Source organism: Leopardus geoffroyi, chromosome D1 (genome assembly GCF_018350155.1).
Source record: "Leopardus geoffroyi isolate Oge1 chromosome D1, O.geoffroyi_Oge1_pat1.0, whole genome shotgun sequence".
In the NCBI taxonomy this organism is placed as follows: domain Eukaryota; kingdom Metazoa; phylum Chordata; class Mammalia; order Carnivora; family Felidae; genus Leopardus; species Leopardus geoffroyi.
Genome location: NC_059329.1, coordinates 78,214,004 through 78,226,954, shown reverse-complemented (window position 1 = coordinate 78,226,954; position 12,951 = coordinate 78,214,004). Strand labels below are relative to the sequence as shown.

General features: G+C 35.7%; 1 protein-coding gene across 5 annotated transcripts in view; it reads right to left on the bottom strand.

Annotated features, from left to right (window-relative positions):
- Positions 1-12,951, bottom strand: part of GAS2 (growth arrest specific 2) — a 131,313-nt gene that overhangs the window by 103,643 nt on the left and 14,719 nt on the right. For all 5 annotated transcript variants that reach the window (XM_045484796.1, XM_045484793.1, XM_045484795.1 and 2 more), the window contains exon 3: positions 6,463-6,584. In XM_045484796.1, the coding sequence (XP_045340752.1) occupies positions 6,463-6,584 (122 nt within the window). The remainder of the gene's footprint in view (positions 1-6,462; positions 6,585-12,951) is intronic.

Here is a 12,951-nt window from a genome sequence, read left to right as displayed (position 1 = left end):
TGACCTGAACATTGCCAGAAAAGTGATTTCTATCACACCTCCATTCAATTCAAGCCAATATGAAAGATGGATGGGACATGGGGAACAGCAGGGATATTATAATGAATCAATAGTGTCAATCGAGTTGCTGTTCCAGATTTGGTCTTTCCATTGAAGTATACATATTAGAAAATATCCTAGTACTTAGCATGCATCTCTTGGTTTGGAAATGCAATTTTCTTAATCCTGAAACATAGAAAATTCCAGAAGCTGTTTGCATACACTTGACAAAAATAACAGAAGGGTTTTACTATCCTGTACATCGGCTCAGGCTCTGAAACATAAACTATAGGAACATTTCAACATCACACAACACATTCTTCTACTAGGTCCACGGTATTTGGCTGACTTGACGTTACAGAGCAGGAATAGTAGGCAAACTAGATGGCTTCATAAAATACATGCACTCTAGGGGATAAATTACGTGACAATTCAGGATGGGGTTTTGTTAACTAAATGAAGTTTCTGGATCCAGCAGTAGGGGCCATGTCGGAACACTGCCTTCTATGTAAAGGATACTATGCACATGTTCCTAACTTGCTATTGTTGTCTTATGGAGGTCGAATCTCCATCTTGGGACACCAGGGACCATAGAACTTGAAATGTTTACTATGAACTTAGTGCCAGATAATCAACTTGGCCACATTTTCGGTGGTGCCCACCAATATTCTATCACTTACAGATATTCTCTCACATATGGCATTCATTCAATTAGGCCTTAAGATACAGGTAAATTCCATAAGTACATCATTCGCTCCCAATTATACCCATTCTTTCATATTGCTGCTTTTGTTCTCCTTAGTCCATACATACAGCAACCCAGATCAAGTTGAGTATCAAGTCTCTTATGACTATTTGACTATGGGTAGAAAAAAAAAGTTGAGCTTCTTTTCCTAACATTCTATATGATTCATCAACACTTACTGCTATGGCAGTGAAACCTGACTTAGACATAACCCTGTAAGATGGTCTAGAACAGAAATACCCCCAATGAGAAAAAAAAAAAAAAACTCAGCAAGATATTTCATGGCCTCTGATTAAGATTTTCCTGGTGATCAAGGACTTAGAAAATTGGTGACAAGGAATTAATTTTATCTTGGTAAGTAATTCACCTTTATATATTTAAAATTTGAAGATATTTGTATTTTTTTTAAATCCTGAGTAATTGGATTTTATCCCTGACTTTTTTTTTCCTTTTCCTCTCAGTCCCAGACAGCAAAATAACTCAAAAGAAAAAAAACATATATGTCCACATCATTATACCTTTAGTCCCTCCATTTATCATGACTCACTTTGTTGGTTTAGTCCTAGTCCTAGCATTACATTTGTATTTAAAAACCATGAATTTCTTAAGAAATACACAATTATTTTAGTTGTACAGCCAGATATAGATGACTCTAGATTAATCACAGCTGAGATTTTTTTTTCAAGAAAAACCTTTGATCATTTCTATCATACTTCCTTGTTCTGTCAGAGGCTTCAGCAGTAAACATACTTTTCTGGATTTCTCTGAAATCAATCTTGATAAGTAAGATGTTCTCTAAACAAAACATGCTATCGATTTTGAGGGGAAAAACTCGAATCTCTATGTTTTATCTAATTCCTTGATGGTTAGACATCCTAAGGTAGTGTTATCTTACAGCTCAGAGAACTAGATATTCTTCTTTTTTTTTTAATGTTTATTCATTTTTGAGAGACAGAGACAGAGTGCGAGCGGGGGAGGGGGCAGAGAGAGTCAGAGACACAGAACTCAAAGCAGGCTCCAGGCTCTGAGCTGTCAGCACAGAGCCCGACGTGGGGCTCGGGCTCACGAACTGTGAGATCATGACCTGGGCTGAAGTCAGACGCTTAACCAACTGAGCCACCCAGGCGCCCTGAGAACTAGATATTCTTGATGGGCAAATGTACTATGGACATTCTATCTGACTAGGATGTTCTTTCCCTCAAACAAGGCCTGGATTCTACATTTAGATGGTGAATGTTCAGTTCCTTCCTTGGAGCATAATGTAGCATTCTACTAGCTAACAGAACTTCTTTTTTTTTTTTTTTCTTTTCTTTTCCCTTCTTGTGCTTCAAAACTGATCTAACCATTCAGGGCTCTTTGAAGTCAAAGAAAGCTCTTAACCCAGGAAAACTCTGATGCCTGGGGCAGAGACTGTCAAGATAAATGAGACAAATGGAAAGGAATGTTAGGAGAAAAAGAGAGGTTGAACCCTTTGAATGACTTGCACCATGTTGATGCCCCAGTCATTGAGAATCTTGTATACAAATCAGCAAGTATACAAGATGGCTGGTGTTAAAAGAAAAGTAAATACACAATAAGAAGGGGTTCCTACAGTTGAATACTATCCGGACCAGGAAGTGAAAGTTCATATATCAAGGTAACAATTATTCTGTCCTGATTGGAGATGCTAACTTTGAGTCAGGTAACTAAGGGTCAAAAAACATAAAATATGACCTTGGACTTATCGCTTATTTTGGTTTTCTTACCCCGATATGATATTGGAAAGATTTGTTTTGGTTAGATTTTTGCCTTTTAAGGTCCTCAGCTCCAGGAATATTAACATTTATAGTTAGACTTAATTAATCATATTGTGGTATATGTGAGTTAATCAAAACCAAATTATACATTAAACTGATGCACGTGAGTCTCAAATACTTCTACCTACCTATTGCTTAATTCTATGAAATTTCTGCATTGCTTCCATGCAAAGTGAAAAAATGCAAAGGCTAGGATTTACTACTTATAGCTAACAAACAGAGAGAGGCTACTTTTATTGATCTATTATTGATGCCTAGAAAGAAAGAATCATAGGATATCATTTACTTTCATTGAGATACGTTATCAAGCCAGAATAGGATATAACTCATGGATTTATAACTCAAATATTAAAGATGTAAACTGTCTAACATATTTATTAAATAGGCTTGCAAGTATTAGGAGTGCTTAAGTCACTCTTAACACAGACATACTTCACACATACCGAGTATAACTTACTCATCTGAATGTGTTTACATAGCTATAAAATCTCCAAATTAAATATCAATTAGGAAAAGTAAAAATATTGCTATGAGAACGAACATGTGAGATTTAAGTGCTAGGAGAAAATTACAAAGGACTTCCTATGACATGACTTAAGAAGGGATCAAGTTTGTGGTTGATTTTTTTAAAAGTAATTATGTTTTAATATCTCCCTAAATGTAACAGTTTCACTAATTCAGCAAAGGTATTAACCAACTTATCAGTCTTTACCACTATTGTTTTTCCTAGATTCTAAAGTGCCAAAGTGGAAAATAATTACACACACATACAATCAGGTAATATTGTAACCCATAGGTTATTTATATGCAATTTGAAAGCCTCCTTGTTTTTCTATGGGAAATATTCAATGTCAACCTAACTACCTGGGTCTTAGTGAATTTATTCTTGTTTAAATTTAGATTTAATAACAGCAAAATACTGTACAATTTCATATAACATCTATTCCTGTTTTAGACAAAAGATGGATTGAAAACAAAATTATATTTGATTTATGAAAGTGCTCATATCAAACTTGGATAGATTGACAAAATTATATTTATGAACAGTAATAGCAATGAAGTATTAGCCATGTGGTTTCTCATCTTTTGAAAAATATTTCACAAAATGTAAAAAAGGAAAACTAACCTTCTTTGCACTTTTTTCATATAGTAAGACATATGCTATTTTGATTTAAGCTGCATATTGTTGGAAGTAAGTTGTAAAATATATAAATTCTGCCAAGGACACAGAAGGTAATTCAGTCAAGAGTAATTGTGTCGACTTCTAACTCAAATTAAATTTGATTTTTTGAGCACTGAAAGTGAGATCATAAAGGGTATTTTTAAATCTACACTTGTTCAATTACCAGTTGAGTTTTTATACTAAAATATATTTATTATAATCAGAATAAATTTGAACTTTATATTTAATTAAACAAATTGCTTAGAGTCAAGGAAGTATTTCAAGTTTAATAAGACCTTGCTTTATTTTTACTCACTTTGAAAGGAAAACTTAATTTGTTTCTTTTTTATGTTTTATAGTTGTATTATAAAAATTATATAATTTGAAATGAATGTTTCAAAGGAGAAACAGCTATCAAAATCCTGATCCATAACTATTCTATTACATATTCTCATGGAGATTTACAGAAAAGATACACCTATTTGTACATATCGTGTTAACTATAGTAGGTATATTTACAAAGTACTCATCTTTTTCTCCTAGTTTCTTCTAGCAAATCAAAAATTCTCATCAGGATCTCTTAACTCTTTCACATAGGGAAGGGAAATAATATTTATCTAAAGTCTTTTTTGTGCAATGCTTTCTGGAACGTATATATGCATAATTATTACTCCTACTTTACAGGTAAGGAAATCAAAGATAGACATGTCCAATTAATAAATAACAAAACTAAAACCCAAGCAAAATGTGCCCAAGAACAAAGCCTTTAAATTATAGGTTAATGCTTTGGGGGTTCTCTTACAGCTGATGGCCGTACAATTCTATTTGGAGATCTCAGCTTCTGTTTTATAAAACATAAGCTTACAAAACAAAACAAGAAAACTTTACACCAGCCTTTGTAGAGCTGTTTATTCTTTGTTACTATGAAGGGCTCAAGACCTTAGCATTGAAGTAATGGTCTCTCTTCTCAACAACAAGCAATATAAATAGAAGTTTCAGGACCAATGCAATATTAACATAATGATCTCAAAACAATCTTGCACCCAGCAGTTTTTTCCTCTTTGTTAATTATTTCACAGTGAACCTTCTATACAAATTGTCCTCCTATTAGGCATTATGTTTTCTGCTCGGTCAGCTGAAGTAGAGTCTCATTACAATGGAAAGCACGGCAAAAGAATTATTGGTTTCCTAACGTCCTCACACTAAGTGTGACATAAGCATGTTCATAAATGATCTATCTCTTCATGTCTATACTACACACAGTGCGCTAAAATGAGAGGCTTAGAAAAAGAAGGTCCACAGCAAATTCTTGCTCTGTCACTTACTAGCCTGGTGATCTTCCACAGATCACTTAGCATCTATCCAATAGAGAAAAAAAAAAGATGAACACAGTGGTTCCCAAATTTTGCTGCCCATGAGAATCACCTGCAGAACTTTTGAGACATCCCAATCCCCAGGTTGCACCCCACAGAAATTAAATCAGGATGTTCAGGCACAGGAGCCCAGTCTGAATCATTTTTAAAGACACTCAGGTGATTCCAACGTGCAGCAAGGTTTGGGAACCACTGCGTTAACTAACACTTTCAAAGAGCTGCTTTTAAGATGGAAAATATAATGGAGGGGCTTTCTATATAGCATACAGTACTTCATAGAGTGATGTAAAATATTATCTCCAAAGTAAGTACAGAGCTGTAAAAAAAATGCATTATTTTAGGGAGCTTGAGTTTTGTTTGAATTTTAGTTCAGTAATCATAAAGAAACTATACATGAGTAATCAGATTTACTTTTTTTTTTGCCACAGTTGCAGAAAATTTAACAATTTTTAAGTTTTTATGTTAAGCTATTTTCAACATTATTTTAAACTTATTTTTTCTTATGCTTTTTCTTTCTCTTTTAAAAATTAAAAAGTGTCATCTATCTTGTTTCTTCTAAAAAATATCAAGCATCAGGGGCACATGGGTGTCTCAGTCGGTTGGGTGTCCAACCTCTGCTCAGGTCATTCTCTCACAGTTCGTGGGTTTGAGCCCCGCGTGGGGCTCTGTGCTGACAGCTCAGAGCCTGGAGCCTGCTTCAGATTCTGGATCTCCTTCTCTCTCTGCCTCTCCCCTGCTCATTCTTTTTCCCTCACTCTCTCAAACATAAATAAATAAAACAATGTAAAAATTTTTAAAAAGATAACAAGCATCATACTCTCATTATGAACTCATAATAATCTTAAAAGAATATGTGCACGAAGGAAATCTGAGCAGTCAGAAAAAAATAATTTGTCCAAAGTTACTTAGTTCAATGCTACTACTTACAAAAAAATTACACACTCCAGATACTTTATTCCAATGAGCTATTATAATAATCTATGTGGAAACAAAGACCTATTCAGTAAATCTTTCTTGACCAGATTTTGTTCATCACCTGATTACATAAATTATTTCTGTGGTAAATTTGTAATCAATACATCAGATTCAACCAGCTTATACACAGTACTTGTTTTGTATTAATACCATCAATTTTTATAACCTTCTAGTTAATTAGACTTACTGAAAGGATTATGTAATTTATGTACACTGCAAATTACATGCTGCCTGATTAAAATGCATCTTCTGTGTTTTGTTAATAGACATATTAATGCACCATTGACAACAAAATACTAAAATTAACCTCTGTTCATAAGCAACTACAAATGTAATCCGCCTCCTGAATGATTTTGCCTGGGGATCTCCTACCTTTGTAGGCTTGTTAGCATCCATGCCCTCTTTGAATTTCTCCTGCATGGTTTCTGCAAGTTGACAGAGCAAGGCACCATTATCCAATTTTTCCATAAAAGTTTCTGCTGTAATCTCCTTCCCTGCAATAACAAAAAGGAGAATTATAAAAGCATAAGCATTCCCCAATGCAAATATGACATTCATGCCAACATATCTGACACACAGCTTTTATCACCAAACCTTCTATTCCAGCTGGGTTGCATATCTGGGATGGGAACACAGGAAAAGAATGTTTCTCTGGAATTTTATGTTTTCCTCTGGTGGCAAGAATCTCAACATTTTAGATGTTCATGACATAATTTCAACTGCATAAAAGTTTTATTTCACATTCAAAATGGCAAAGAGATATCCTATGTGAGAGTCCCTCCACTTGGCAATCCAGAGGAATAAAAACCAACCAGTCAACGAAATTCAAAATGTTTTTCCCATGATTGCAGTTTGACCTCTGAGATGCACTCAACCACCCTCAGGAGCCCATTTGATTACCCTGGCCCACAAGGCGAAGGCAGAAGGCAGAGCCGGCATCCTGTGTTTTGTTTATGTCTTTGACTACAAGAACACCATAAGCTCTCTTTTCTTTAATTTGAAATAGAGTCACAGTGCATTGAAAAGTCAACCACCATTGGCAACTGTAGTGGCACGGCCAATGTGTAAACCACATCTCTAAGTTCTATTGAGTTTGTTTTCCTGATTAAGATGATGAGGTGAAACTAACGCAACCCTGAAAGAAACACTACCCCTCTAACCATTCCTCTTCCTACCACCATCCTTGAACTGAGGATTATTGGGTTCAGTCTCTGCTTTTCTCTCTCCTCAAAACCACTCGGCTTCTTCTACTGCTCTTATGACCATCATTTACCATTGTTCATCCCTGGCAGTTAACCAGTTAAAGGTCGTTTGTCTTCATTCTTCTATTCTCCCCAAACAGATTTTGTTTCTTCATTTTCCTTTTATCTTATAATGGCTTCATTGTGATATAATTCACATACCTTACAATTCACCCATGTAAGTGTATAATTCAGTGGCTTTTAGTAGACTTGTGCAATCATCACCATGAACAATTTCAGAATATTTTATCACCCCAAAACGAAACCCTATACCCTAAACCTGTTATTCCTGATTCCTTCTTTCTTTCCGTGTTATAAACCACTATTTTTTTCTTATATGCAACCCAAATTAACCTCTCCCCTTTTCATGCACTCTAAGTATCTAAGTTTCAACATATTTTATTTTCCTGCCTTAATTTCCTATAACTTATGAGTCACAGCTCCTATAGATCCATGCTTCCTTTTATTTCTGGTACCATAATATTAATAAAAATTTTGGGGGTGCACGGGTGGCTCAGTGGGTTGAGCATGTGACTCTTGATTTCAGCTCAGGTCATGATCCCAGGGTCATGGGATTGAGTCCTGTGTCAGGCTCCATGCTGAGTGTGGAGCCTGCTTAAGATTCTTTCTCTCTCTCTGTCTCTCTCTGTCTCTCTCTCTGCCCCTCTCCCTCACTGTCTCTATCTAAAATAAATAAAATGAAAAAAAATTCTTTTTTAATTTTCATGATTTGATATTTAAACCTCTAGCAACAAAAACAATGGCTATTCCTTGTATCCTCAATTTCCATCTCCAATAAATATCACACTCATTGCTAAAATTATTGTTGCTAAACACTACCCTTCCTGGGTCATTATTCTTCTTTATTGCATAGTCCCTAATCTTCTGTGCTACCCAAAATATGAAATATATCCACTTTAACATATCCAAAGAATGAGCCTTATGTCTCTAATCCACTTTTCTAATCTAGCATCTTTATAGTCTCCTTGATTCTTGGTCTACACATTGCCTTCACTGTTTCTCTAGAAAGACTTTCCAATTCCTACCACCAAGCCTTTGTTCCTGGTGGGTCCCTGTCTACAATATCCTCCTACCTTATATCTGCCTGACCAAGTTCTATCTTTCCTTTAATCAGAAATCCACAAAGAGATTCTCCCAGTGTACACTGCTCTCTTTTCTACATGGCCACACTCAAAGGCATCACTCATTTTGGTAACTTTCCAAACTTCTTCTACTGCTAGTAATATGCTTTGTGTAAAGTTCTTGTCTTCCTCGAGCTTCTTTTTTTTCCTTTTTTCTTTAATATTATTTTTTAAAATTTACATCCAAATTAGTTAGCATATAGTGAAACAATGATTTCAGGGGTAGATTCCTTAGTGCTCCTTACCCATTTAGCCCATCCCCCCTTCAACAACCCCTCCAGCAACCCTCAGTTTGTTCTTCATATTTATGAGTCTCATCTGTTTTGTCCCCCTCCCTGTTTTTATATTATTTTTATTTCCCTTCCCTTATGTTCATCTGTTTTGTCTCTTAAAGTCCTCATATGAGTGAAGTCATATGATTTTTGTCTTTCTCTGACTAATTTCACTTAGCATGATACCCTCCAGTTCCATCCTCGTAGTTGCAAATGGCAAGATTTCATTCTTTTTGATTGCTGAGTAATACTCCATTGTATATATATACCACATCTTCTTTATCCATTCATCCATTGATGGACATTTGGGCTCTTTCCATACTTTGGCTATTGTTGATAATGCTACTATAAACATTGGGGGTGCACGTGTCCCTTCGAAACAGCACACTTGTATCCCATGGCTAAATGCCTAGAAGTACAATTGCTGGGTCGTAGGGTAGTTGTATTTTTAGTTTTTTGAGGAACCTCCATCCTGTTTTCCAAAGTGGCTGCACCAGCTTGCATTGCCACCAACAATGCAAAAGAGATCCTCTTTCTCCGCATCCTCACCAACATCTGTTGGTGCCTGAGTTGTTCATGTTAGCATTCTGACAGGTGTAAGGTGGTATCTCCTTGTAAACCTCTTTTTTTTAATGTTTATTTATTTTTGAGAGAGAGAGAGAGAGAAAACAGGGGAGGGGCAGAGAGAGAGGGAGACACAGAATCTGAAGCAGGCTCCAGGCTCCAAGCTGTCCACACAGAGCCCCGCATGGGGCTGAAACTTGTGAACCATGAGATCATGACCTGAGCCAGTCAAATGCTCAACCGCTCAACCGACTGAGCCACCCAGGTGCTCCAAAAGCACCTATTTATTGTCTTCCTCAAACTTCTTGGGGCAATATCGCGCGCGCGTGCATGCGTGCGTGTGTGTGTGTGTGTGTGTGTGTGTGTGTGTGTGTTTGGTCCTAAAGAGGGAAGTATAATGATATTACCATAGTAGGCACCTAGATAATGTGTTCAGTGAGCACATAAATTAACAGATAAAGAAACAAACTGCTGGAAAATTTGGAGAAAATGCTGGGTATTATTTTTGTAAAGAGTGGTTAAGTTACAGCCAAAAAAAAAAAAAAAAAAAAAAAAAAAAGGAAAAAAGGAGTGCTTTAAAGTTTTGTACTGAGATCTCTTAGGAGCAGCTTTTATCATAAGGGCAACGCATGCAGCTCAGTTCCATGAACACCTAAAAATAACCCAACTGGAACAACAGATAAAGTCCTGGCTTAAAGTTCAACTCACAACATAGAATATATTTGGATTTCAAGAAACATCTGTTTGGAATTCTTTTTTGTTTGTTTGATTTGGTTTGGGGGGAAGGGCAGGTAAAGAAGGAAAGACAATTAACTTTTTTAAAATGTTCTTTCTTCCCTACTGGATGCTTCGCATTTTAGCCCCCAGATAGGATGATGACTTCTGCAGGTGGCAAAACATCAGGAGCCCTAACTACTCACCACAGAGGTAGCCTACACAACACTACTATTATTTCAAAATTGTATGCAGCTGAACTTCATTCAGGAATGAAAGTAATGTTCTGGAGATACAAAAGGCCGGCCCAGCAAAATTTGTGTTATGCAGTTACCATGTTGGCCTGCATGGTCTAGTAAGAAAGTAATTCTGGAAATAAGTAGGAAAAAATAAGTATTAGAAATATTTTCAAAATTACCAAATTTACATTTTGACGTAGAGAAGGTAAATTTTACTCCAAATTGTTGAAGGATCCCTTTATAAATTACTTATAAGATTATCTTCATTTAAAAGAGCTCTTTAGGTATTCGTCTTTCATGAAGTTCCATGGCAATGTAAAGATTCTATTCATAATGGTAAGTGGCAAGATGATTACAGTTCATTTAAAAGAACTTGTCAATTATAAAAAGAAAAATGTCTCTCATTAAAAAGTTATTAGCAATTTACCAAAAGGTATGATTTTTACTTTTTATACATTATACCTGAAAAATTTTCATTAGCCTGATTTTCCTGAATACTTAAAGAATGAGTTTACATTAAACATCTGTATCTAATGAAAAATATATTAGGTGTCAGCTTTCAATTCTGTATATTTTATAGCTCCAAAAGGTGGATTTTTTTTTTTGCTAAAACAGACACTGTTACATACTTTATAGTTGAAATATACTGTCTCGGATGAAGGAAAAAATGCAAGATGGAGAAGTTTTTTTTTAATCTTCATGTGTAATATATTTTCCACACAAAGAATCATAAAATATATTTTTAAACATACTTTATAATTATAAGAAATCAATATAAACTTTAGATGGAATGATATATCTTATTACATTAATATTACCAGTTTTTTTTATATCAGTATATGAAGTTAGCTCAATTTAACCATGACAAGTCCATTAGAACAAGGTATGAAATACTAATTCCAATTCTGAAGTAAACATTATAAAAAATGAAATATCTCTGCTAGGCAAAACCAGATCTTCTTTAATCTGAATTGGGTAACTGTTTTTGAGACATTAGATTATAAATACTAGATGCAGTAAGATTCTAGAATAATAGAATCACTTCTTCCCCAGCTCTGTCCTCCCAGATTATTGGTATGCTTAGGGAAAAATAGGGTGAGTGCCTGGGTGGCTCAGTCAGTTGAATGTCCAACTCTGGATTTTGGCTCGGGTCATGATCTCACAGCTTGTGAGTTCAAGTCCCAAATTGCGCTCCGCATGGAGCCTGCTTGGGATTCCCTCTCCCTCTCTCTCTCTGTCCCTCCCCCACTCATGTGTACACACATGTGTGCACTCTTTCTCTCTCAAAATAAATAAACTTTGAAAAAGAAAAGAAAAGATAGGGCAATGTATAGATATAATCAAATCATCTTGGAGTACCAACTGACCCACACTAGGATGTAAGGACCGTTGACTTGAAGGTTAATCTAAAACAGCCTTGTCTAGAAGTAATACCTTTACTTCTTGCGTTCATAATTGCGGACTTTGATCGTCATACCACCAATTGAGTCATGACTGACAGCTTGCCAATAGACAAAGATCAGGGAGTTTGAGTAAAGATTGTAGTTAATTCACTTCCTCATAAAATGTTAGGGCACAATCATATGAAATGCAGATCTGCCTGAAATTTTTTGTCAAGTAACTAAATCAGCACACACGCTTTTACACATCGGTGTATTCCTCCCAGAAATATGCCTTGTCATAATTTCCATAAAGATTAAGTATCAACCTGTGGTGTTTTGGACTAGAGCCACGTGGAAAAAGAATCCCTTTTAACTTCTACCTTGCAAAGAAAGAAAGCTTTCCTCCCAGTCAGTTAGCAGATATGATAACATCTAATAATGGTATTTAACATTTGAAACCTAACTATATGTCAGGCACGTTACAGGTATTCATGTTTTTTAATCATTTCACCAAACTGTGAAGTTTGGCTATTATTGTATTCACTTTATAGATGATAAAACTGAGGTATTAGATTAAGCAATTTGCTTAAAATTACTCAGTGAATCTGGATTTTTAACCCATGATGTCTACGCCTACAGTCCAATGCTCCTAGCTAGCCACTGTGCTTGGCTACTTAAATAAATATTTGCTGAATACACAAATGACTAGCTTCTATAATAAAGCATTCTTCCTAATTCTTGTTGTCTTTTTCTCTGTAGAAACTCCACCAAAAGCCTTTCAGGAAAAAACAAAAACAAACAAATAAAAAGAAAAAAACAGAAACAGCTTGGGGATGAAGACCGTAGTGCTAAAAACTGAATAGCAGTCCACTGTGTAGATCAGAGAATAGCTGAGAATGCCATTTAGGCATGTTCTGATGTGAGGCCTGATTCATCGCAGAGAAAACTGGTGTATGTTTTCTCTAGAGCTGATCCAGGCAGGACCAAACTCTACTCCAAGCTCAATGCACCGCTCATTCCCAGCATATTTCACTAATTGCAGAACTCAAAGAAACTCATCTGCTATCTTAACTCGGGTTAGCCAGTGTTTTGAGATTGAAATTTGAAGGTTGGGAGATAGGAAAGGACTCATTATATCCAGAAACCCTAGATCAGCATCTGGTCCCCTCTGATTCACAGTATCTACCCTGCATGTATATCAAGAAAATACAAAGCTGTTTCTGTTGGAAAAAATGGGTAAAAAAAATGAGGCAGTATCTTCTCTGAAAGGTGTTAACTCGTGAACATGAATTTGATTCTCTAAACTT